This window comes from Eleginops maclovinus, chromosome 21 (genome assembly GCF_036324505.1).
Source record: "Eleginops maclovinus isolate JMC-PN-2008 ecotype Puerto Natales chromosome 21, JC_Emac_rtc_rv5, whole genome shotgun sequence".
NCBI classification, from domain to species: Eukaryota; Metazoa; Chordata; class Actinopteri; order Perciformes; family Eleginopidae; genus Eleginops; species Eleginops maclovinus.
In genome coordinates this window covers 5,202,978-5,229,573 of record NC_086369.1, presented here as the reverse complement: position 1 = coordinate 5,229,573, position 26,596 = coordinate 5,202,978, and the positions used below count along the sequence as shown (strand labels likewise).

The following is a 26,596-nucleotide window of genomic DNA, read 5'->3' as shown; positions in this document are numbered from 1 at the left end:
TGGATGCAGTGACACCAGTCCACCAGCAGAGGGCGCCAGAGATCCGTACATGCGTCAGAGAATGGAACAGATTGAGACGCTGCGAGTCCTCCCTTTTTTCAGCCTTCCTGATCCTCCACTCTGCAGCTCCTCTGCCCTCTCGTTCCTGACATTATCCTGTCTTTAAATGTTCTTTATCCAAGCTCTTCTTCTCCGAGTGATCGCCTCCTCTCCCTGCTGATCTCGGAGCAGCTGTACCGGATCAATCTCTCCAGCTGTGTGCCTCTCCAGTCCCGTAGGCAGGGTCGGCCATGTTGTTGTGTGGGGGTTGATGCAAGTTTAGTAGTAAGGAAGTAGAGGCTACAAAGAGCTGGGACACTTCAGGATCTCACTTTTTTTTTGTAATGCTGCAGCTGGATTAATCCTCTGTGATGACAATGACTGTGTCCTCCATCCTCACATATTTCACTTCAGCCTTAAATCTGACCTTAGTCTCTCTGCTGGAGGCATGAAGTGAGGATGAGGAAGGTTCGGTCCCGTTTGGAATAACTCGGATTTTTTTTTTGTCCCGGATCTGATCGGGACAAGGAGGGAAAACAGGAGATAACACAATAAGACGAACGTGGAATTCTGAAGGTAAAACCCCTTAATAAAGTGTTATTTGTGAGCAGGATAAGGTAAGGATGGGCCAGCTGCTCGCCTGTCTGACCTGTCATCAACAAAGGAATGGATGTGTTTTATGTTAATAACACACACATATAGCCTACCTGGCTGTATGCTGTAGTCCTTCCTGCAAACCTGGAGCCATTTATTATTAATCAGATCAGAGGTTAGAAAAATACCAGTGAAGATGCAGCATGTGCTTTAAGTCCCTCAGGAATATTAATGCAACCATATCGGATAGCAGAATTTAAAGTAGGACAAGGTCAGAAAAGCACAGATATTTCACACTGTAATAAATCATTTAACAGACCTATCACATTTAATATGCTAGTAGATTAAAGGGTGTATTTTTTATATATAAACATTAAGATAAGATTTTAATGATCCCAAATTGTGGAATGTTTTCCTTACAGTAGCATGTTAAAACAAAGGCATTGCACATCATTTGAATAATAATAAAAAAGAGTAGAAAAACATGAAATATTAACTTCTCAAAATAAAAAATATAACTGAATTAAAAGGAAAATATATGGATATAGATATATTTATATATAAAGATACACATCTGTAGACTATTCTCTCTCATTTCGCATCTGTTTCCCACTTATTGTATTCATTTGAAGTCAAATTGGCTCCAGACACAAGAGGCAATAATGCCCCCTTATCATTTCAAATATTTAACACAGAAGTAAATTGTTGTTTAATGATTAGCAGCTTAAGGAGGAAGAAGAAGTTCAGGCCGATTTATGGATGATTCTGTTAGTCAAACTTCCTGATTGATCAGCTTTATGATGTTCCTAGCTTTTTCTACTTCCACTTTGAGGGCAGGGACTTGTGAGATTGGTGACACTCAAATGCTTGAGACGACTGGAGAACATGTCATGTGTAGGATACAGCTTATCCTGAACAGCTCTGCACAACTGTGACTGAATCACTGCAATCCATATAAGGACTGGGGCACTTGGGAGTGAAGGAAGGTAAAGGGGGAAGACACAAGATGTGTGTTATGAGTATGTGCTGGGGCATCATTGGACATTGAATAGACTGATAGATTGTGTTGACCTATAGGACTTCTTGATGAGTTCTTGCTCTGGCAGATTGAATTCAAGTGTCTATACTATTTCTGATTGAAGCTTTCTTTATGGGACAGCTCACCTAAGGATGTCTTGCTGATTGCAAACTTGTCTCTCTCAAGATATCTGCAAAAACCAAGTATTAATCTGATACCACGACTTCTATTTGTCATTTAACGTAACATGAGGAAAACCATGAGCCCTTGAAAGGACAGTGACCCAAAAAAAACTATTTACGTAATTGCAGATCTCTGAAACATAAGGTCAGTATTAAGCTATTACCAATCCAGTGAATGGGATCTGTTACTTTGCCATTTAATCTGTATGGAGCAGCTGATTGCTCTACCTAAATTGTGTTTTTTGTGTGTCTCTAACTTTAGAGAAGACTGTTACTAGTGAGGGATGGTTGTATTCTTCCAGAGACAACCGCCTTTTCCAGTTTATTACATGTTGACAATTCAAACGCCCGGCCCTGTTATGTGCTGTCAAATAGATGAAGACACACTGAGATTCCCAAAATAGCTCACACTTGGCCTACACTCAGGTGCCAGGTAGTCCCATAAGACCTGTTTATTCTAGAATATGTGTGATCTCTGTTCTGTGGCAGCATAGTAGCTCACATGAGCACAACAAAAAGCTGCTCCATGAGTAATGAGCACTGTTTGCCATGTCAAATTAGTGATGATATTGACACATTTTTACCCAGGACCGAGGTATTGGTGCTAAAGACAGCGGTGAAATAGCACTGGTAATTAATAAGTAAAATAGTCAAGCACTCTTAAGTCCTTCCATTCATTTCCATTGTATTTCATATTTCGTTTTTCTTTCCCAAGGCGCTAGTGTCATTTTACTTTAACAATTTGTGCGAAAATAACTCCCAGTTTGAATCATTTTTATGCTGTTTGTTTAAAAACTCTGACAATTCACGTCAGACCATCACATGACTCTCCTACAGCCACAGTTTTAACCCTTTGGCATCAGAAGAATGTGCTAAATGGTGGCAGGCAGCATATGTTGCAGATCTGAAGGCCAGTAAAGCTCCAGAGACCCTCCCCGTCTGCAGCCGCAGCGTCAGCCGCTAACAGCTGTCCGAAGGGATGCTGGGCAGGGTTTCACCTACGCTGCTGGTTGATGGATGAAGGAACTCCACCTTCACGCTCTTTGGCTTCGACTGCTTGACATTCATCCAGCAAAATGTCAACTTCATCGGAGTCTAGATAACTTAAAACCCAGGGGGTGGAGGCTGTTGAAGCAAAATGAGATGCAAATAGGAGAAAGCTATTTGAAAGTAAGTGTTTAGTACATTTATAGTGCAGACCTGTTTAAAATGCACCTTTTCAGACTGATTAAGTTGTGATTTGATAACCTTCTTTAGTCGAAGTAAATTAAACCTAGAGGTGTGTCTCAGTATATACTGTACATGACCCTGCAGAGCTTAGTCAGCTAGACTTCATCTCTGCAGCCTTCTTTAAAATTCTGAACCACGACCTGCAAGCTTCCAAACTTCCTCATCGTTGCAGTTATCAGCGAGTCAGTCTCTGTCTTATCAGCATTTTGTGAAGCCTGGGTGGAATTCTCACACTTGGGTCGGAGAGGGGGAGGAAACTGCAAGCAGGGTTTTGATAAGAGGACTGCAGGTTTCAACGTTTCACTGTAACAGGGAAATATGTACAGTTAGGCTCTAAAGCTTTGTGTGTTCTAGGTGGAAACAAGCATGGACTAGAGAGGTTAAGGGTCAGAAGAGCTTCTGAAGTTCATGGAGGAGAACATCTGGACACATTAAGGTTTTCAATGTTCTTCCAAGATATGTGTTTTCGATGAATTGGCTGTATTGGAAGCGTTTCAATACATAGCAGCAAGTGAGTTGTACAAACTTATTTAAGAAGAATCCAAAGATGAAACCATTAGTCGCTCCAGGCGTCTGAAATGTGAGAATTTGCGGCTTTCCTTTGTCAGAATTGATGTTTTTACTGAGCATATTAAAGCTTTGGACTGTTATATGCCTGATAGTGAAGATATCAGTTCTACAGTAGCTAACAATGTCAATTTTTAAACAAAGATGTCTGTAGTCTGTGGCCCTCAAACCAATAGTAAGAGATAGAAATCTAAGAAGTTTCTCTACAAAAGTCAACACTGTTTTTTATTTTCTCTCTAAAGCCAAGGCTTCTGTGGCATTGAATAGACATCTTTGTGATTAAGATTTCACAGTTGTCGGCTGAATAAATAGATATTTCTGCCTCTAGCGGATCGTTTGGAACACCACATCAGTGTCTCGATTGAACTTTCGGTCAGCATTTGTCACATTTCCAAGCAGATAGAGGATGTATCCCCTGTGTATGTATTGTATTATGAGATGACATGTAGCTATAAACATCCTCATTCAAACTCTTCACCTTCCTCTCTTATTGTTTCTGTGTGGCTCTAACTGGTGCAACTGGAAGTCATCTCTTGTATTTGCATGCGATGTGCTGTTGTAGGTCATGTTATCATCCTGGGGGCAGTGGGATGTAGTCAGCAATAAGAATATGTTACTATAATTAGCAGCAAGGCAGATTTTCCCTCTGGTTTGATAGTAAATGGCTCCACTGTTTAGGAATAAGCTTTTAAGTGTATAAACTTGGATGTAAAAGTCAGTGATGTGTGACATTCAGGCATTTTTTTCCGGACTTCCCATATTTGTAAGACTATGTATGATAATGTCCTGAAACCTTTCAATGGTGCTTTTAGCTTATTTGACGTTACGTGCCATTCAAGTTACTGTTTTTTGTGTATTCTTACTTTGATGTGAGATTAAACAAACTCCAAGGTGTCATTATGTGATGTAGTGAACGCCAAAATGACCATGTGCAGGTTAGAGTCGGGGGTGGGCTCTGTTTCAGCTCCAGGCCCTGATGGTCACTCCTTTTTTGTTTTCTGTTATTATCCTCTTAGGGTAAATCCTCCATCCTCATAATCCTCCTAGTTCAAGCTGGTAGAGCTGGCACTGTCTGCCTGGTTTTCCCCTCCCTCATCCATCCAACCAACATGCTGTTCCCCTCCTCAGTTTGTCTCCTGGACTCGATCTAAAACCATGTTCTTTATGTCCATACAGCCGCTAATGGGAATGTTATCTCATTCTGTTGCTTTGCGGTGCTGTGCTTATCACCCTGGATTCTGTGGGAATGGTTCGGCTTGGATATTGTGTTTTTATGTTCTCCAGAAGATATCATTTTATCTGTGTAGTGCAGCGCAGTTCATATCTCAAATGAAGACAGAACATGTGTGTTTGTACACGCCCTGTCTGCTCACATAAGCTCTCAAGCTCTCTACCTCTGGTGGGGATTTCTATCATTTTCAACGCTGTTTACAACTCAAAACATAAAGCAGAAAATGCTCTGTCAAAAAGGCTACAGAGATACAGTTTCTCTTAGATTCTGAGACAATTTGAAAATCTTGCAGTACAGGTCCAAACTAGGTCTGCAAGTGCTGCTAAGTTAGCAGCTAACACTTTTGCTAACATGTTTGTTATAATTCCTTCCTTATTTACATTGAATAGAAGCCAAATAACTCAAAGTGTTCTGTTTTTAATGATAAAAACAGTACAGCCTGTGCCTTGTGGCTGCAGTTTAGGCACCGTGGTGATTTGTGCTAAATAATAACATCACAACGTTAACAGGAGGCCTCCAAGCTAACATATGCTGATTAGCCTTAAACCCAAGTTCTGCAGGTATTTGGTCATACAAAAAGTATTTGTCAAATTCAAATTGTGACCTGATAATGGCACAAGTGTATTAACATAGTGAGTAGCATTTATAATGTAGTAGGAATCTTAAACATGTGTAGAATATTTCACAGCAACCCATAGTGAAGACATTTCAGTTAGGTGGCGTACAGTACAGACCAACAGACAGACATATAGCAAAAACAGCCCTATCCTTGAGGGTGGCTAGTTCCCAAACAGATCAAAATAGTAATTGTGGACTGGTGCTTGGAGAGGTGCTTGTACAGCAGTACAATTGTATGATCCATTCAAGTTTCCATCACTTCTAATACTGTATAATTGTAAATGAATGTACTTTCATTTCCAAGGAAGGCATTTTTAATTCTGGTCGGTTCATGTCTCATTTTTGGAAGGGAGATCATCCCAACTTTATTGTGCAAATATTTCTGGGACTCTGTCCAGTGTTTTAAAGCGTGGTTAGTTCACTGCTGACCCAACGAGCCAGACTGTCGTCGTCTGATGATGAAACACAAGCCCACCGTAGTTGAATGGACTACTGAGTGAAGCCCTCTGCATTCCATGACACTGGTTTTGTCTGGAGGTCAACGGAAATGTTGGCTTGAAACTGAAAGTCTGTTTTCCATGCCAACATTCTCCACATATTGGCTCTAGATCTAACGTCTGAGCTTGGATTTATTGGTCTTCTTGGAAGGCATTAGTGACTGACCACTCATAAAATGGTTTTGTATGTGACGGCGTGTGCTCAGCACGAGCCGTAACGTAATATTTCAACGGTTTTGTATTTTTTTACAAAGAGCAATGATAATCTTAGAAGTCTTTTGTGGTTTGTCCCCATTTCGTTGATTTTTGGCAGTTCATATGGAGAACTCGATGAACTCTCGAATGTGCCCCTCCTTCTCCGATGGGAATAAAATCCCTTCCACTACCAAACATCAAGGCCACTGTTCCTAAATCAGTGAAAGGTGCATCAGCTGATCCTTTTCCATTTCACAAACCCATGATTGATAGCCTGTTATCTTGTAACTCCTTCCTCAATCTGGGCCACAAGACTGCTCCGAACCTTGTTTGTTTTGTCTGCTTTCACATCCAACATCACTTTACAAAAGATCCAATCTCAATTCAATCCTCTATTGTCATGTAATGTGTCAGCACCAGTTAATCAAGCCCAACTCCTTGTGCTGCTGTTGTTCTTGGAGAATGAAAATGTTCTGATCTCCCTGGGCTTAGACTTCTTTACGAGCATGTCTGATTGCATCCACATTTTCAGAGCCTTCACCTCACAAAAGAATGCCTCAGTGGGACTCTGGACAAATTACGTCAGAAGAAGGAACGACGACCACGCAGATGGAGGCACACGGATGTTTTAAATCCTGTAGCATGGTCAGCCTCAATGGGCCCCTGGGTTCATACGTGTAAAGGCCCCCCACTGCTTCGACACAGTAGCAAGACACCCAGAGTGTTTCTTTAGTTCTGCTGGTGAACCACAGCCCTCAGACTGAGACACAAAATCGACTCAGAAATGGTGGTTTAGTCGTATTTGAGATCTTTTTACATCTCTTTGATATATTTGGGATCATTGTGGTTGGTTTGCGTCTGTTCACAGACATTATGCATTTCTTTTTATGTTTTATGGATCTATTTCTAGTCATTTTACATCTGTTTGTGGTCCTTTTTGTTCTTTTTCTGTTGTGTAAAAGGTCCTTTTGGACATTCTTTTCACGTTTATATAGTCATTTGTGTTGTTATGCGGTCATTTTGGTTATCTTTATGGTTATTTAGCATCACACCAACAAATATCTAAACCCCTAAACCCTTGGGCCCCTGGTTTTGTTTGCAGTAACCTTTGTTTGCTGTTTTTGATGGCCTGAGGGCCCCAGAGAGGGAAGATCTGAATCACATCAAGGCAGTAGTTAATATTTTCCATTTCAAGACAAAAAGGCTTTACATTTGCTTTAATCTTGCACTTGTATGTAAATAACAAGTGAACTCTTTATGTAACAACAATGCCATGTAATAGATCAGAACTCTATACAATGATAATCGCCTTTTCTTCCCTCTGTTTTGCTGTTGTCATACCCTAAAACACACATGCTCAATCGAATCTACACGTTTGAGTAGTGCTGGGTTCAAAGCGGATTTGTTCCTTAACCCATATGTCCCAGTTACCTCATGGCTTATGGTCTTAGCGCGTCACAACAACAAAATGATTCAAAGAAAAATATCAGGTCATTAGATTTTTGTTTCATAACGCAAGTCCCTGCACATACAGGCACCTTATGTTGCAATCATTAATCCCTCTCCTCCTTTGGCCCATCGCTTAATATATATCAAGAGTGAGAAATGTTATGTTTTTCAATCTGCTGGAATTAAATTGAGGAATTTGTGTTGTGTCTGTGCAGGCAGGGCGAGACGATGGGCTGCATAAAGAGCAAAGAGGATAAAGGCCCTACGATGAAGTATCGGCCAGATAATTCCACAGCGTCAGACCCCAACTCCACCATCACCACACCTCACGTGGGTCACTACGGACCGGACCCCACCCAGCTGCAGCAGAACCAAGCCCCCTCCTCCTCCTCAGGCTCTGGGACTGGGAACTTCAACCACACCCTCATGCCATTTGGAGGCTCGTCTGCCATGACTCCCTTTGGAGGGGCGTCGTCCTCCTTCACCGGCCCTGTGTCCAACTCGTTCTCTGGCGCCGTCTCAAGTGAGTAGTTTTATACAATGGTGATCATGGACTTAATCGAGAGCTTAACGACATACCTATGCATACATGATTTTGTAGCCCCTTTAATTTCCTGTAAAGCTTACCATCAAGTTGTAGTAGTTAGTTGAATGTATTTTTTTGATCTTCTCATAATCTTTGCATTCCTCAATTGGCTTTCTGCTGTAGCTTTTCCATAATACCATATGGTATTCAATCTATAATGCCATATTTGTTATATATTATTGTTAATCATATTGTAGAGACTTCAGTTGCTACAGATGTGTAATCCATCATGTTTTTCATCATTTTCATAGCAGCTTGGCTTCAGAGATGGATAACATTTCTGTTTTTTGTCAAGCACAGAGGTTTTCAGAGCGTGAGGACGTGCTCCAAATGGATTTTCCAAACTATTTCAGGGGTGGTTCAGTGAATGGAAGTATAGGAAAATAACATTAGTTAGAATAAATCACATAGAATGGCCTATGCTGTATGTGTGGCCTATATGTGTGATCTGATACTTCAGATAGGTACAGTCTTTTTGGTGAATTTTACATTGTTTCCTACTTTTCCAGAGTCAGAATTGTATAAATGCTTTAGGACAGACCTTTTTTTAAGTATTTGGTTTAGTTTAAAGTTATGTTAAACAGCAGTATAAGGCTATCTTTGATTGTTGAGTGCCTTGTGATTAAACACGTTTGCTCTTTCCACTCTTTGCCTGAGGGCTTCAAATTTGAAAACACCTGATCCAACACAACGACTCTGTCCAAAACCTTGGGTTATGATCAACCAGCTTCGAAAATGTCATTCTTATTTCATGTCATGATGAAAAAGTTTAGGCTGTAGATCACTAGACTTGAATCTTATTTTGTCCTGTTTTGAAAGGGTTTTGTCATTTTTGTTGTGTGGTGCAAGACTCTTCTGAATAATCTGCATTTACAAAAGGAAACACAGACATATTGTTTGAGATAATAAAACACTATGCTGATGCAAACATACTTAACCATGAGCTTAAAGGGGTCAGTATGCTGATCCGATATGTCGGTGTCACGGCTAATGCCCTTGCTATTGTGGTTTTAACTAGCTTTTCCTTGTTAGATTTAACACGGACCCTGTTATCATCCCTGATCACCCTAAGTGTGTCGGAGCAGCTTATAGCGATGAAGAGCGCAAAGAGGTGTTTCAGCGGGATTTGGGTTGTAATCCTCCGCCACGTTGGATTATCTGCTCTCAGAGAGGGGCGAAGGTGGCACATGCCATGGCGTTTGCTTTCTGCAGGAGATAATGGGATTACTGTTGACAGCAATGTTGTCCGCGGTGGGGATATGAATGTTATCTGTGTGGGGGTGTGGCTGTACAGTAGGTCTTACAGGTTCAGAATGGGAGGGAGAGTGGAGTTTACTCATACCATAATTGACAGAGCGATGTCTTGTGACAATTAGACATTGAACTGCTAATGGAATAACATTTTCTATTGAATACCTGTTTAATATACTGACTCTTTGTGACTTGAGTTTAGTCACAGTCATATTTCCATGCAGGGAAAATACTATATTATTATAAGCCGAAGAAAATCACTACAGTATGAGCTCTCAGACCTTGGCGAGACAAATATAGCCTCCTTGATTGCCCTTTAAACAGTCACCCACACAAACAAACACTTCTGTTTCCTACCCGCAGTTCCTCTTCTGCTTTAACTCTGTTGTCTGCTGTTATGTGTTTACAGTCAATACATGTCGGTCTGTTTTTGTGTTTTATTTCAGGTGGTGTTACATTCTTTGTGGCCTTGTATGACTATGAAGCTAGGACAACTGATGATCTTTCATTTAAAAAAGGAGACCGCTTCCAGATCATCAACAATACGTAAGCATCCTCGTAGTTTCTAAGGGTCTGATTGTCACCAGAATTAAAAAAAAAACCTTCTGGCCTCGTTTTATGAACCTTGTTGAAAAGGATGTAGCAAGGGCAAAGAAAGAACCCAATACATTTTGAAGCAGATGAAGTGGATACACAACATTTATTTTCCACTTTGATTTACGTTTTAAGATAGGGTTGGCGTAGGTCTTCAGGTGCCCTTCTACTTTAAATATGTTTCCTTGAAAGTACCGCAGCTGTTACATTGTGAGGAAAAGTCTCTTTTTCTAGCAGTAATCCCCAAACTGCACCTGTTCCGTAGTCATGAATGCGTTTGATTGCAATTTCTTTCCTGATACTGGCTTTCTGCACAGCGCTGTGGATCTTTTATTTGATCCACGTTGTGGCAGAAACGTCGCCTGAGGTTATAGCATTGTAATGTAAAGTAGATTAGAGTCTTTCAATCCCCATTGTGACGATGCTTTTCAGTCCTACCTCATACTTTAAAGACAGCTCAAAATTTGATTCGGCAGGATAAATGAATGCAGAACAAATTACTTTAAAAGCTTTGTTCCTTTTTTTAATCATTACCATAAGCAACCCTGCTGTCTAAAGTGAGGATAATTTTCTACTAGGCTGAAGACCAAATTATTAATTATTATCCCTTATTAACCACTTTTCATCAAGAGTATCAATCATAGTGGGATATAAAGTCATTTATCTCATCTCTCCTGTGTCTTTGTCCTCCTGCAGAGAGGGAGACTGGTGGGAGGCCCGCTCCATCAATACCGGGAGGAATGGCTACATCCCCAGCAATTATGTGGCCCCTGCTGACTCCATCCAGGCTGAAGAGTAAGGCCTTGTTATAACCTCATTACCCCGTCTACAGGGACTGCAGCAGGAGGCTAATAACACTAGCATGATCCCATCTCACGTGGCTTACAATAAGCACACAGATATATGTGATTTTCAACAGTCAGATTCTTAAACTGTGCATTTGGCAGTTTTTCTTTTTACGTAATTGCTTTTCTTGACAGGTGGTACTTTGGTAAAATGGGACGCAAAGATGCTGAGAGGTTGCTGCTGAATCCAGGAAACCAACGAGGAACTTTCCTGGCACGAGAAAGTGAAACTACTAAAGGTTAAGATAGTTTCTTTATTAAGTACTGTGGAAATAGTATGGAATAATGTAGCTGGTTTGAAGTTGGAGAACTGTAAAGGCTTGAACGGACACAAAAAACTCCTGTTTTAATAATTGATACAGTGCTGCATCAGAACATAACTGGTTCTTCCTTAAAATGGCAAACATTTTGGTATAAAGCAGCCAGTAATTTTGCTAAAAACTGGGTTTCTACAGTTTGTGCTAAATATGAACCTGATGACATTTACCTAATGCAAACTAAAGCTCTTCTGACTGGCTTCTTCTAAGCAACGTCTGCTGATATCACATGTTTTGTAAAAGTCAGACAAGCAAGCACACTTTATTTATGTAGCACTTTAGTGCAGGAAAAAATACTGTAAAGATGGACTTAACAGAAGCAAATGAGACACAATGCAAGCTGCTTTGTGAAGGTTTTGAATGCTGAATTTGCTAAATGCTAACGTTAGCATGTGCTACATGGACAAGAGTAAATATCCAACAAGCAGAATTAAATGTTCACAAAACCTGTCCGGTTAGCCTCCAAAACCTTTAATTTATGAGAGTAAAATGTAGTCTAAATGTACCCTTCTCAAACATTGCTAAAATCAGTGCAGTATGTTCTGAACACTGCCTGAAGGGTATTTCTTTATTCAGCACCTGTAAAATTAATACGAATGCATGGATCTGGAGAAATCTTTATTAAAAATGTTTATCTGGGAATTTACATTGGTAAAATAAATATAAATACTATATTTTATAGTAACCACACTTGACATTTTGTTTTGAATGTTGAAGAACATTTCCCTCGTCTCCTTTAGGTGCTTATTCTCTCTCCATTCGAGACTGGGATGAAACCAAAGGGGACAATGTGAAACACTACAAGATCCGCAAGCTTGACAGCGGTGGATACTACATCACTACCCGAGCACAGTTTGACACACTACAGAAGCTTGTCAAACATTACACAGGTATGGTGCTTGCACTCACACTTGATTTTCTCTGTGTTTTCATCTTTCATCACACCTGAAAATGACCCTCAGTCGGACCTGCTGCCACCATGCATTGTCCCTTGCCACCTGCAAAAGCCACCAGAGACATGTATAGTGGTTAATTTTAATAACTATTGTTGGAGCAGTTTGGATTTTAAACCTCGCCTGAGGAGAGTTGAGGTAAAATCTATATTTATCCGCTTCATTTTAGTCTGACTCTGGAGAGGGTATCAGTGTGGTAAAATTCCCCGTCATTTATATTTCATCAAAGTAAGTGTAAGAGCATGAATTCATCCACATGAAATGGAATGAATCGATGCATGAAACAGATTGCCTTTAAAACGCTGTACCCTGCTGGTTCATGTTGGTGTGTATCTGTGTGTGTGTGTCGCTGCTGGGTGTAATGTAGCGTTTTAATCTTCACAGAGCACGCCGACGGGCTTTGCCACAGGCTGACCGCGGTTTGCCCGACAGTCAAGCCTCAGACCCAGGGGCTGGCTAAAGATGCCTGGGAGATCCCCCGGGAGTCCCTGCGACTGGAGCTCAAGCTGGGCCAGGGCTGCTTCGGAGAAGTCTGGATGGGTAAGAGCAACGCAGACCAGGCACGCAGGAACACGTTCAGAGAATGCTATATTGCATCATGCAGTTTTTTTGTCCGAACTATCTACATGTTGAAATACAAAGGCAGGCCAGATAAGTCAGAATCAAAATCATTAAGTATACTAACATATTAAATAAAGAGCAATCAAATATTTACACATCCAAGGTAGAAAATAGTAGTACTCATTCAAATTCTTACTTAATTAAAGTACAAAAGGATTGTAATCACAATATATTTACGTAATAAAAGTGAAAGTATTATTGTGTGTAATAACCCATTTCAGAATGATACACATTTAATTTCTTCATTATGATTTTGATTAAAGATAATGATATTATTTGCTGAGGTCTTTTACAGCTGCTGGATATCTTAACCTATAATTATAGTCAGTCTTTTGTATTAGTTAACTTATATTGCTAATTATCTAAAATCTGAATCTATAAAGTGACTTGTAACTCCATATTGGCTTCTTTTAGTGAAGTAGAAGTGTAAAGTAATAACACATTAAAATACTCAGGTACCTAATGCCTAATGTTTGTACTTAACTAGAGCACTTAAGTAGATGTACGTAACTACATTCAACCACTGAGTAAGTAAAACAAATGAAAGTAATCATGTAGCAGCTAATACTAAATAGTAAAAGCAGGTGGTAGTTACAGTATTTAGAAGTTTAAAAACATGTAGCAGCTGATAATAGCAACTGTAAAATAGTATATATTGCACATACACAAGAAGTGTTATTGCAAAACAATAACACTTATGTAGGAAATGCAATGATTATGCGCCTAAATCACACGCACAAACCCTCCGATGCCTATATTTATTGTGTCTATTTTTGTCCAATCCTGGGAATACTCCACTTCCTGCAGTTGCTTCCTCTGTTTGTTGAATTCTCCGTATCTCCAGAGATCATCTAACTCAGCTCATCCTAGGCATCCCATTTCTGCAGAAAGTGCATGCATGACAGCACATGTCTGAGCAATTACAAGACCTAATTAATGATAATGTCTCGCTCCCTGCCCATTAACAGCACTGATTACCCCTGCGACCTGTGGGCGTTCTCTCCCCTATCTTTGTCTTCGCAGGCACTTGGAACGGCACCACTAAGGTGGCCATTAAGACGCTGAAGCCGGGCACCATGTCGCCTGAGGCCTTCCTCCAAGAGGCTCAGATCATGAAGAAGCTCAGGCACGACAAGCTGGTGCCTCTGTATGCCGTGGTGTCCGAGGAACCCATCTACATTGTCACAGAGTACATGGCCAAAGGTACATCTAATACAAACCTGATTTTATAAGCTGCTGACTGGAATTCATGATTAGCATTAAATTGAATTTCTCAGAACTCTGAACCCTGGGGAATAACAAGACTCAGCTGTTTCCTGTTACATGACACTGATGAGATTTATTTTTACAGAAAAGCAAAGCATCATTTTAGCCTAGAGTCTTTTGAGGCACAAAACTGATCACACAGCCTTGGTTTTTCAGGCACTGAAGTCAGATGGTGATTTCCTTAAAGGAAAAAATGTAAATTTTATGGATGTCTTAATTAATGTGCTGCACAGATTGAAAGTCCTTGAAGGTCCCTTGTGGTTCCCTGAGGCCTGCAACTAGGATGTTTAATTGAAAACTGCAGTAGCTTTGTGGGATTTTTTTTATTGCTTCCGCTTCAATGCTTGTTTTTTTTTAGATTAATGTGTACGTAAATGTTCACTCTATGACATGCCTTTCTGTGTGCATGCTTGTCTGAATGTCTACAGTTTGTTGATATACTGTTTGGTTAAATCTCACTGAGCTTGCTTAATGCAGAAAATACACCAAATCAATTAAATCATGCTTAGATATTCACCTTAAATCCTAACCAGGTCTAGTAATGATCTAGGAATTCATTTAAATATGAACATTCCCCACAGCAGTACAACGTTATTCAATTGGTATGGCACACCTTTTATTGCTCCTACAGTATATCATGGCTGTTCTGTTTTTACGACTTCTCACTGTCGCTGTTTCTTTTTTGTTTTTATAGGAAGCTTACTCGACTTCCTCAAAGAGGGCGACGGCAAATTCCTGAAGCTCCCCTTGTTGGTGGACATGGCTGCACAGGTGAGACAAATATTATTTCTGTTTCTCAGTTGCAAAATTAGTGTCAGTGAATGTTAAGTTTAGCATTCTATTTTAAGCCTCTGAAGAGCATCAGCCTCGGGTAAACATGTCTTCCTCAGTTAGCTTTTGTTCTTTCATTAATAGATCCCTACTCTTTATGCCTCACAGAGCAGGGCTTGATGTTTTCAGTGTGAGGAGCTTAAAAACACAATTTCCCAAAAACATCATGAGACGCTGTCAATTTTTGTTTCATTCAAAGATCGCTGATGGAATGGCTTTCATCGAGAGGATGAACTACATCCACAGGGACCTGCGCGCCGCTAACATTCTCGTGGCCGACAACCTGGTGTGCAAGATCGCCGACTTTGGTCTGGCCAGGTTGATAGAGGACAATGAGTACACAGCCAGACAAGGTGGGTACACACACACACATAAACACACACATAGAGGGACAAAGATGAATCCCTGTCATGGTGAATCAGGATAATAGTGGAAACCAGATGCTCGTGCTGACTCTGATTAGCTGCGCTTTTCACACACTGGAAGAATGAATCACTCTGCTATTTCTGCTTTAAAAGGTTTTTCAGTTTAACTTCTCATTATCAAGTACATTTAAATTGCACTGCATGTAATGGCTTTACAATAATGACAACATCAGGGTTTCTTATCTCTTATAATCCCTATGAGCCTTGCTTTTAATATGCAATTTGGTATGATTCTGTGGGAAAATGATGTCTCGAATTATGGCACAAAGGTCTTAACCATTGCACAACCAAAACCAGAGAGGATAGCACCTGTTGTTTCATCAATGCCAGTTATTTGCAGTTTATACCCACAGTAAATGGCAGACAGGGGAACACTCAAAGTAAATAAAGGCATTATTGGACGATAAATGATCATATAAAATAGATGAGCTGTCATAAAAAATAGTAGATCTATTGAGTCTATTGCAAGCATCTCTGTGGGGCAGTAGTTTGGCAAAGCGGTGATCAAAATAGATGACAGCTATCTAATGCTCAAAATGATGTTTACATGGTGATGTTTATCATGTACCAGCCGAAAGTTCAACAGGGGGAAATGAATTTCATGTTGTTTGTGCTGCTCACAGCTTTGAAAAAGTTCCATTTAAAATATTCAGCAGCAGTCCCAGTTTACTTTGATTTATCCTCACATGTTGGTGAATTTACATAAGGACTGTATCTTCAGAAGATCTAATGAAAACTGTTTACTGCAAGACTGCCAACAAATAAATCTGTAAATTTCCTAAGAACTTGGGGTAAACAAAAGTCAAGTCTAGGGTCCTTTTCTCAATTTGGGTGAAAGAACCCCTTTACCCTTCATGGTTTCTGTATCCTGGGGGCTATTATGGGAGTAATAAGTGTGATTATAGTTTAACATAGGTGTAATATCAGTGTTACAAGGATGTAATATAGGTCTAATTAGAGTGTAACATGGGCGTAATAATGGAGTAAAGGTATATTAATGTGTAATATTAATAATCAATTAATTTACAAAAACATTGAATGCCCATTTAAGAGATGAAACACAGGTCCCTAAATGTATCCTTTATAGTCTTTCCTGTCCTTGAACATCACATTTGACATACTTTGTTTTTCTTGATGGGTATTTACAAGACGAATAGAGGACAGAAAATCACAAGGTCTTAATGATTTTTTCAACAGATGATATTTAACTTGTCACATTAGGAAAAACACAGGTGCAAATACTTAAATTAATTACTGCTGGATTCCATTTAGCTGCTCTTCTTTCAAGCCCTCGTTAGTGTTATCAGTAACACCTGTGCTTCCCTACTTTTCCTACCATGACAAGTGCAGATCTCTGCTGTGAGAAAGGCCTATCGTTGGTCACTACGGCCATTGTTATTACCTGAAAAGCAAGCCAGACATGGAGGCATACGCCCTCTAGTGGAATCACCTCACCCCTCTCCTCTCTATCACGTCACAGGAGCCAAATTCCCTATTAAATGGACGGCCCCAGAGGCTGCGCTGTACGGCCGCTTCACCATCAAATCAGACGTCTGGTCCTTTGGGATCCTTCTCACCGAGCTCGTCACCAAAGGCAGAGTGCCCTACCCAGGTAAGTGACAGTGACATGCTCACACACACACAGGACGTGAAAACATCCGCAGGGTAGCGTCAGAGGGCGGTGATATCAGTTTTCAGTCTGTCAGGAGACGTCACGCTGGAGTGCTGGTTAATGTCTGAGGCTGGAGTGACGCCGTCTGACATTGTCTGCACTGGTTGTTTATGCCTCTGCAGGGGGAGCACACACACACACACACACACACACACACACACACACACACACACACACACACACACACATACACACACAGATTAGATGAGGCCATCTGGTGGAGGACGATCAGGAGATTGAACACCACTCTTGTTTATAACCATCTGCCAGATTGACACTGCCCTGGGGAGCAATGCCTGCAGTGTGCTGCACCACCTTTGCACAGCTCCACTTTCTATTAGACGTAGCACTGAAACAATAAATTGATTAGTGTACTTACGGAAATCAATTTTTTAAAATATTGATCTATTTAAGAAGCTAAATCTCAAAGGTTCTGAAATAGTCATTTAAATAATTGTCTATTCAGTAAATATCTATGGCAGAATAAAGTAACAGTGGCGATTGAGGAAATCCCTTGCGTTTTTACAAACTGGGTACCTTTGGTAAACCCACATGCTTTCTGAGAAGGGAGATCAAAAACACTGATACCGCCAAAGATCTTGCCAAAAACAACAAAGCGGTGTTGGTGTCCGTAACTCTATATAAAATGTTCACATATTGGAAACTTTCCTTTATGATTTCTTGCAGTAATTTTTATGAGGGACATCAATACACTCGTTTATGTGTGCTTAATATGCAGCTTAAGCGATAGGCATAGAACATTTACAAACAACATATGATGTGTTAATTAGTGAGCTTTAGAGACCCAGGTGGATTTTGTTTCAGGCTAGCTGTTTCCCTCTGTTTCCAGTCTCTATGATAATCATGTACCCCACTGCCGAAAAGAAAAGAGCTCTGACAGTCCATTTCACCCTCACAGGCATGGTGAACCGTGAGGTGCTGGAGCAGGTGGAGCGCGGCTACCGCATGCCCTGCCCCCAGGGCTGCCCTGAGTCCCTGCATGAGATGATGAAGCACTGCTGGAAGAAGGACCCCGACGAAAGGCCCACCTTCGAGTACCTGCAGTCCTTCCTGGAGGACTATTTCACCTCCACAGAGCCTCAATACCAACCTGGAGAGAACCTATAGCCTGCCTTCACTCTGATACGTATCCCTACGCCTGGAAGCACACTTGCTTGAAGACATGAGCTCTTAAATATTGAAGTCAATTGGAAACCAGGATAACCAGTTGCATTAACCACTACTTGTTCTACCAATTTTAGATTTTTTTTCTCACCATTTCATTTTACTTTCTGATTTTTTTGTTTTCAATCATGGTACTAGGAACATCTGTGTGAAATGTTTGTATCTTTATTTAATCTCCGTGTACATTAATGACTGTTGGGAAGAAACAAAATCATTTCAGTTGGGATTTAAATGCGCTACATGTTGAATTTTTCTTATGAACAAAGTATATTCCTGTAAAAAAACAAGCTGTGACAAAACCTTACAACAGAAAAAGACAAATCTTAAATAGCAGACCAACAGTTGGGCTTTTATGTGGTTTAACGTGGAGCTTTCACACTGCACTCGACCCCAAATTGTATTCTTTTGTAGTAAATGGGTAAATTATGCATTGGAACGATTAATTATTAACAGAGATAATATATTAAACTAATAGAGAGAAGCTCTCTGGGGACTGATGGTCATTATCACGGTCCAATTACAGTGATTAACAACCACACAGCTTAACTTTGGTTACATTTCATCAGCTACAGTGCAATGTTTGTGTGTTTCTGTGTATTTTATGAATTTCTAACATTTTGCCTTTTATATCATTTTCCTTAATATCGAATGAATTATCACATTTTATTCATATCACATGTTTTGTGTTTTTTTTTTTGCTTCATTGGAAGACTTTCCTGACTGTCTTATCATCGTGCATAAATCTCTGCTTGGACTTTTTATAATAATGCCATAAGTCTTTATGTTCATCGCTGCCCTGGTTGTATAAGCTGACTGCAATCACCACAGAGACACGCTTACATGAAAACAGTGTGTAATGTGTCAGTGAGTTAAACAGTGATGAACCTCGTGGACTTGCTGCTTCTTGCCAAGCCACAATGACATTTCATGAAAAAAGCCACCATAGAAACTGGTTGGAAAAACATTTTTCTATCTTCTACAATATGACTGAATGAAGTGCTTGGGACTCTTTCCTGCTCATGTATCTAAGGTGGCTCTGCAGAAACTTTGTATAGCAATGTCGACAGTTTTTTACAGTCCTTTTATCTTTGCATTTGGTTCCTGTATTGACTCTTTGGGGCAGTATTATGGTGGGTATAACACTAATTGATGACAGAGCTCGTAAAGAAGGGCTTTGTATATTATACAATCCTCATTTTGTAAGATTATTAATAAAATGGACATGATTGCAAATTATATTTGGGAGGGAGGTTGTGGGTGGAGAGGAATTTGTACAATAAAGACGTGATTTTACAAAGTCCATTGTTCTTTTTTTTAATAAATTACGTATTTGATATGTCCCTTTAAGTGTCAGCTGGTAATGTTTGAACCAATGAGAGGCTGAAGTGGGTGGAATGAACTCCTAGAGGTCACTTGAAAATAACTACTTCTGGCTGAATCACAAGACTCACGTAAACTCAAGGAAAATGTTGCACAAAATTATTGGTTTGACTGTCAGGGATGTGAGATTTCCGACGTCTTTGGAGCAACACGGCTCCGATTCAATGGTAAGGAAGTGTGTGCAGCTGTAGTGCAGAGTGCTGTGTTTTGGTGACTGTAAGGCAAGGCAAGTGTTTTATATAGAACCTTTCAACACACGGAAATTCAAAGTGCTTTACAAAATAAAAGTCTTCGCTGTGCAGCACACAGACCCGGATTACTCTGCCGGATATGTGGTCATCTACACGGACTGCGGGTTGAACGGCTTCGGCCTCACTTTCACTCTTGGGAAAGGCACGGAGATTGGTAAGATTGATCAGAAACACAATGTGGCTTTTTTAAAAATACAAACACACGGTTTGTTGCCCACTAGCACTGGTTTCCAACATAGGGGTCCCAACCTCCACTAGAGTCCGCCAAGTTTAACATTGGGTCGTGAGTCATTCATAGTTTCAAAGGGTTTAAAAGAACTTTAAAAATGACAAATGATTATCAGCTGACCTTTATCTCAACATTTCATTAATATCTATGAAAAAAACGCATTTTTAAACTTACTTTTAGGGTTACTTTAATTGCAAAGCTTAAAGAAAGAAGCTAGTTTATGTTTCTTTTAAAAGAAAATGCAACACTCCAATAACATCTTTAATAGCAAAAATAGAATTAATGATGTCTCTTAGTTAGGTTAATCCATCGATGTGTAAATGTTGACTTATTTATTTTTTTAAGTGGGTTGGCTGTATTACCTTTTGGTACCTTCCACATTCAAGGGCTACTAATAAAATGTGAATATGTTTCCTGGTATTTCAAAAACACTTCTGTTAAGTTCAGTTATTACTGTATATATTTGAGTTAATCCTGAAATTTTAGGCTACCATTTTATACAAAAATTTAAACATAATTCTGATTTGTGTTGGATTCTATCCCCACAGTGGTGTGTGCTGTGGAGGCTCTAGCAGGACTGGTGGTTGGGAAATCCTTAGAGGCGATTGTGAGCGACTTCCGTGGATTCTACCGGCTCCTGACTAGTGATAGCCAGATGAGATGGGTGAGAACAGACATTTGTTGTTATTAACTGCTCATCGTAAACACTATGATTGATGACGCTTGAATAGATTGAAAAAAGAGCCACATATATCCACATAACGTTTCAATTCATTGTGACGAGTGGCTGTCAGTTCTGAACTTTTTTGACATATGCTATTCCAAAGACTCGCATGTACTTGAATCTAGTTTCTGAATGTCCCAAGACTGATGGGCCAAGGCAAATAAATGTGCCAAATCCAGGCTTTTCAAAGTAATATAAAGAAGAGGCTCTTGAAATGAAAAGAAAATGGATTATAATGAGAGCAAAAGATATCAAAGTGAAAACATCTGGTTTCTGAAGGTCCCAATGTCCTGGTTAATGCTGATGAGTCAAGACCATTAAACGTGAAAGGATTCACGCACTTGAATTTCAAGAAGCACTGTCAAGTGCATGCTGCCAAGAAAAAGTAGAAAGGACTCTTTGGATACAAAGAAAAGCAATTTATAAAAGAGGTTATATTAAATAATATAGTGTGTGAAGGTCCCAAAGGCCTGGTTAATGATCATATCCTTTTTTTAAAACCCGACATAACTCTCCAACCTCATCATTATTTAACAGGTTTTCAGTTTGCTTTTTTTTTGTACCCCTATGTGGATGCACAACTTATGTAGTGTTTATTAGAAGGCGATAAACCTTTGTGTGATCTAGCTAGGCCCAGAGAAAGGAGTGATCCACCTGGCCACAGCTGCAGTCCTGAATGCTGTGTGGGACCTGTGGGCGAGGGCAGAGGGCAAGGTAAGAACTGTTTTGATGAGTCATGATTAGAAAAACTCCATTTCTTTCACAAGCCTCCTGACTCATGGTGTTGTCATCATTTTTCCTGCAGCCGCTGTGGAAGCTTCTTGTTGATTTGGTGAGTCACGGGAAATGTATATATGTTTGATTTAGGTCCAGAATGTGACCACAAGGGAAATATCATGTTTTATTTATTAATTTAGGATCCCAAGCAGATTATCTCATGCATTGACTTCAGATACATCACTGATGCACTTAGTGAGGACGAGGCTCTAGGTGAGGCTTGTCCAGAAAATAAATCCCTTTTCCTGAGTGCAGTGTATTGAATGCAACACTCTATCTGCTTCTCTTTTCAGACATACTCATGAAAGCACAGGAGGACAAGCAGCAGAGAGGTGAGCACACTATCAAGAGTCATTAATTACAAGACTCAATGGGATTTGCACAGCAAAATTGCCTCTTTAGAAACTACCAAGAGTGCTTTTAGCATGCATAATAGGCCCCTGCACATCATGGTCGCTCTATTAAAACACGCTTCTCCTCAGGTTTTTATTAACCTGTGTGCTTCTTTCGCCCCCCAGAGGAGGAGATGCTGAAAGAAGGTTATCCTGCCTACACCACCTCCTGTGCATGGCTCAACTACCCAGACCAGCAGCTCGAACAGGTCTCTGTGCTATAAAATACCAATTATATAACAGGTTTAACAACTCGTGAAAATAACAGTTATGTGTTTTTGAAGCTCTGCACAGATGCTCTTAAAAGTGGTTGGACCAAATTCAAGGTGAAAGTAGGTGCCGATCTAAAGGACGACATACGCAGGTGCCGCCTTATAAGAAAAATGATTGGGCCCGAAAACACTTTGGTAATGTTTGTTTCCCCTCACCAATGTTATTAACATCAGACATAAGTGTACTAGTTATGTGTGTTTTTGCATTTAGATGATTGATGCCAACCAGAGATGGGACGTAGCCGAGGCCATCAGCTGGGTGTCCAGCCTGGCGGAGTTTAAACCTCTCTGGATCGAGGAGCCCACATCTCCTGATGACATCTTGGGTCACGCTGCTATCTCCAAGGTGAGAGAAAACATGGATGTTCCACTTTTGGCATCTTGTGGTTGTAATTTGTCAATTTGTGTTTTTTAATTTCATTTTATTGGTCATGCTTTCCTCTCTTTGTATTTGTTTTTTGAGCCGTTACCTACCTGGACCCCTTGGCCTGTGCCCAGTATGCCTGATCACTAATCTATTTATGATTAACGACTGATAAAAGATGCTTGACTTTGTCGCTTCAGGCTTTGGCTCCACTCGGGATTGGAGTGGCGACAGGAGAGCAGGTCAGTGTTTATTCCAGTGTACATACCACCGGCTGATGAATTGATGGTTAGTTGGTAACGGTGTCCTCTGCAGTGTCACAACAGGGTGATGTTTAAGCAGTTCCTCCAGGCCTCGGCCCTGCAGTTTGTCCAAATAGACAGCTGTCGGCTGGGCAGTGTCAACGAGAACCTGGCAGTGCTGCTGATGGCCCACAAGTTCCAGGGTATAAACAAAGACATTCATCTCAAAAGAATCATATAAAGAGCCCTGAAAACAACAGTATTTAGCATGCTCTTGTAATATCTGTATGAAAAGCATGTCTACAATACACATGCTATGTTTCCCCTAGTGCCTGTGTGTCCTCATGCTGGAGGCGTCGGTCTATGTGAGCTCGTCCAGCATCTGATTCTGTTCGACTACATCTGTGTGTCAGCAAGTCTCACTAACCGGTAAGGGCAGCATTTGTTTTTGTCACAATTAAGAGCTCTTGACTGTAAGTGTTTACTCATTTATAATCAGCTGTTTTTCCTCCTCTCCACTCTCTAGAATGTGTGAATATGTCGACCACCTGCATGAACACTTCACCAGTCCTGTGGTGATTCATGACGCACGCTACATGCCTCCCAAGGTAAGATGGATGTTCACTATAATTTAAAAAGCATCAAATATAACTGCAGATCAAAAAGTTAAAGAACGCTATATATAGTGACTTCAGAATAATGTGTCATGGAGAAATATTTATTCTCAATGCCTACATGTAATTGTGCTTATGTGTTACAATATATACCGCTGCCCAGATTGTGAATATCACAAAAATGTCAATAAAGTTTTTATCTTATCTGATCATTTAAATGTGCCTAGTTACTTTCCAGCACAGCTCCAGTTTTGTTGTTACACTGTGCTTATTGTTCTCAGGATCCAGGCTACTCTTGTGAGATGCTGGAATCATCAGTGCAGAGACACCGGTACCCTGAAGGAGATGTATGGAAGCAGTTTAAAAACCAATAAGGTCTTCATCTGAGACATTTAATAATTAGGTTAAGTTGCTTGAAAATATAGTAGAATAGAGTAGAAATGTAACAAACATTCAGATCATAAATTGTGCTAGGCTCCTGTTGGGCAATAACAATGCTGTAGAAATAGCTCATACATGTTCTTTCTTTATTTACAACTAGATATTAATAACATTTATAAAAAGGGAAAATGGCACAAAAAAAACACATTTCATAAGAACTTAATTTTCCACTAATCTGAAAAAATAAACACCAAACTCTTTTTGTAGTGGAGTGAAATTAATGTGTAGCATGAGACTGAATGACACGCACTATACGGTACGTAAAATGCAATGTGATGATAGACCTTCTAAGGCACACACATAATAATCCCTGGTCACTATTAAACTGTCATTTTTACACAGCCATCGGCATCTTAATGGTGGGATGAGGGTTGTAGTCACAGATCTCAAAGTCTTCTGCACGGAAATCATCGATGCTCTCCACTTTTCTCAGGATCTTCAGCTTGGGGAAGGGACGGATTTCCCTCTGAAGCTGCAAAAATAGACAAGAATGTAATAATAATAATACATGGTATTTATATAGCGCAAGTTTGAAATCAAGTGGCGAGCCAGGCAATAGAAAGCTGTCTTTAACTAACCTGTACTTTAAGAGGTTCAATGTGGTTGTTGTAGATGTGAGCGTCTCCCAGCGTGTGAACAAAGTCCCCAGGCTGAAGATGTGGATTAAAAAACAAACTGTCAGGTGAGCACAATACAAACAGCTAAAGGTGAGATTTGACTTAAGCGCAGTGCTCGTACCTTGAGTCCTGTGATATGTGCGATCATGTAGGTCAGAAGTGCGTAGCTGGCGATATTAAAAGGCACACCGAGGCCCATGTCACCTGAGCGCTGGTAGAGCTGACAGGACAGCTCACCGTCAATCACGTAGAACTGACACAGGGCGTGGCAGGGAGGCAGAGCCATGTGGGGCAGGTCTACAAGAGAAGAAGAGAAATTAAAAATGATGGAATATCACTACCATCAGAGTAAACGGACGACCTAAAAGCAGTGTAGGGATTTAAAATGTTGTCGATGCCACACCTTTGGGGTTCCACGCACACATGATGATGCGTCTGTCCTCTGGATTGGTGTTGATGGTGTCAATGACCTTCTGCAGCTGGTCAACACCCTGTTCGGTGTAATCTGTAAAAAATATTACATAAAGGAGCATTTAAGATCTGAGGCACAGTAATCTGGTATGCTGTGTTAGGATAAACACTTGATCTGTGTAGTAAGCAAAAAGTCTGCACTGCACAGTCAATTCTGTGTTACTGCTGTACCTGCATGCATGTTTGTGTACTCTGCACCAAAGTGTCTCCACTGGAAACCATACACCGGTCCCAGGTCGCCCTCCTCTCGCTCTGTGAACCCGAGTTTATCCAGGAAGGCCCTCGACCCGTTGGCTTCCCAAATCTTGACCCCTTTCTCAGACAGCTCCTGGCATTTGTTGATCCCTGCGATGACACAAACAATTATCAGACCCCATTCAGTGCTTTTTGGCGAAAAAACTCAGACAAAAAAACTGCATTTAAATGTAAATCATAAGGGTCTTATCTTTTTACCTCTTGAAGTATGTAGCCGTGTAAATATTTTCTGATGTAGGTGCCCAATTTTGAGATACTAAACAAAAAATGGATTGTGCATTTGATGTATGTAAGGTTTGTTTTATTTTTATGTCCATTACCGACAGAGCATTAAACCCAAAACTATCTACAAGGCTATATACCACTAGACATAAGTACAATCTTTTTTTCTAATTTGGGTGCATAGAAGAAGTCAATCCTCACCTTAATGAACCAAAGCAGTTCTTCAAGGATCCCTTTCCAAAACACTCTCTTGGTGGTAAGCAAGGGAAACTGATCTATGAATAAAAGCAGTGTTATTTGTCATTATAGATTACATAGCTGTTTGTAGTTATGATAACAACATGAAATATATGTGGTTATTTAAAACAATATGACCAAGACATGGATAAGTAACGTTAACAGTTGAAAATGTAACTGGTCAGCTCCCCCTGGCGGACACACTATGTACTGCTGACACCCATAACTGGCATTTCAGTACCAAATATGTAATGTTATCCCAATTTGTCAGTCAGTTGCGTAAACTGATTGTTGTAAAATTGTTTTTATGAATGAATTGAACTCATTTATATTAACTTTTTAACGGTCACACTAAAATGCAGAAATGGTACAGTTTACTCCACTAGGTTTATTTGACAGCTCTGTTAAGGACTTCAAGCTGCTGATTGAAAATGTTCTGAGCAAATCATGACCACTTCTGAAAAGGATGCACAGTTGATAAATTAAACCACCTACTTTATATGTGATACTTAAAGTTTATTTTGCAGGTACATTTCAAATGCCAGACCCTTATTTAACACGTACACATTAATAACACTAATAAACACAGAACGGTAACAGACCTCGCAGGCTGTATCTGGCCTGAGCCCCGAACACAGACACGACTCCTGTCCCTGTTCTGTCTCCTTTAGTTCGGCCGTGCTGCATGATGTACTCGATCTGATCCAGATACCCGCGTTCATCACAGAAAACACCAAAGCTCTTCTTCTTGTCCTGCACCAGCGGCTGGGGCTGTTCCCCTGTCTCAAAGCCCTTTGATAAGTGTATTTCTGAGGTGAAAGGCATGTTGTGGTAAATAAGAGTATCTGACAGAGCTGTGTTGTTTTGTTCCGGTGGATCCACTGGCGAGCTTGAGTTTTCCCGGGTAATTTACACCCGCGAATTAACTCTCGCGAGAGTAGT

The 26,596-nt window shown here is 40.3% G+C and overlaps 3 protein-coding genes across 3 annotated transcripts; 2 read left to right on the top strand and 1 right to left on the bottom strand.

The window, feature by feature from the left end:
• Positions 1-67: 67 nt before the first annotated feature.
• Positions 68-19,463, top strand: LOC134884037 (tyrosine-protein kinase yes-like). Its single transcript, XM_063912634.1, has 12 exons — positions 68-615; positions 7,836-8,143; positions 9,904-10,003; positions 10,748-10,846; positions 11,032-11,135; positions 11,954-12,103; positions 12,551-12,706; positions 13,811-13,990; positions 14,748-14,824; positions 15,084-15,237; positions 16,790-16,921; positions 17,901-19,463. The coding sequence occupies exons 2-12, from the start codon at positions 7,849-7,851 to the stop codon at positions 18,107-18,109; spliced, it is 1,656 nt and encodes a 551-aa protein (XP_063768704.1). The 5' UTR covers positions 68-615; positions 7,836-7,848; the 3' UTR covers positions 18,110-19,463.
• A 102-nt stretch (positions 19,464-19,565) lies between these two features.
• On the top strand, positions 19,566-24,058 carry enosf1 (enolase superfamily member 1). Its single transcript, XM_063912526.1, has 15 exons — positions 19,566-19,713; positions 19,849-19,951; positions 20,575-20,690; positions 21,378-21,464; positions 21,556-21,582; positions 21,668-21,740; positions 21,821-21,859; positions 22,046-22,128; positions 22,204-22,326; positions 22,403-22,537; positions 22,756-22,797; positions 22,871-23,000; positions 23,127-23,226; positions 23,324-23,405; positions 23,693-24,058. Exons 1-15 carry the CDS (start codon positions 19,633-19,635, stop codon positions 23,783-23,785), a joined length of 1,314 nt encoding a protein of 437 aa, XP_063768596.1. The 5' UTR covers positions 19,566-19,632; the 3' UTR covers positions 23,786-24,058.
• tyms (thymidylate synthetase) lies at positions 23,720-26,596 on the bottom strand. The gene is given in 8 exon segments (XM_063912528.1): positions 23,720-24,324; positions 24,431-24,502; positions 24,591-24,766; positions 24,873-24,974; positions 25,112-25,270; positions 25,273-25,285; positions 25,619-25,692; positions 26,257-26,596. Coding segments are annotated over 8 exon segments (957 nt in total). The 5' UTR covers positions 26,480-26,596; the 3' UTR covers positions 23,720-24,186.

Bases quoted from the DNA above. Each gene is read 5' to 3' on its own strand.
- LOC134884037 (XM_063912634.1), top strand. From the start codon at position 7,849: ATGGGCTGCATAAAGAGCAAAGAGGATAAAGGCCCTACGATGAAGTAT. The intron at 12,104-12,550 runs GTATGGTGCTTG...TAATCTTCACAG, and splicing joins GCTTGTCAAACATTACACAG to AGCACGCCGACGGGCTTTGC. The intron at 13,991-14,747 runs GTACATCTAATA...TTGTTTTTATAG, and splicing joins CACAGAGTACATGGCCAAAG to GAAGCTTACTCGACTTCCTC.
- enosf1 (XM_063912526.1), top strand. From the start codon at position 19,633: ATGTTGCACAAAATTATTGGTTTGACTGTCAGGGATGTGAGATTTCCG. The intron at 22,538-22,755 runs GTGAGAGAAAAC...TTGTCGCTTCAG, and splicing joins GTCACGCTGCTATCTCCAAG to GCTTTGGCTCCACTCGGGAT. The intron at 23,001-23,126 runs GTATAAACAAAG...TGTTTCCCCTAG, and splicing joins GATGGCCCACAAGTTCCAGG to TGCCTGTGTGTCCTCATGCT.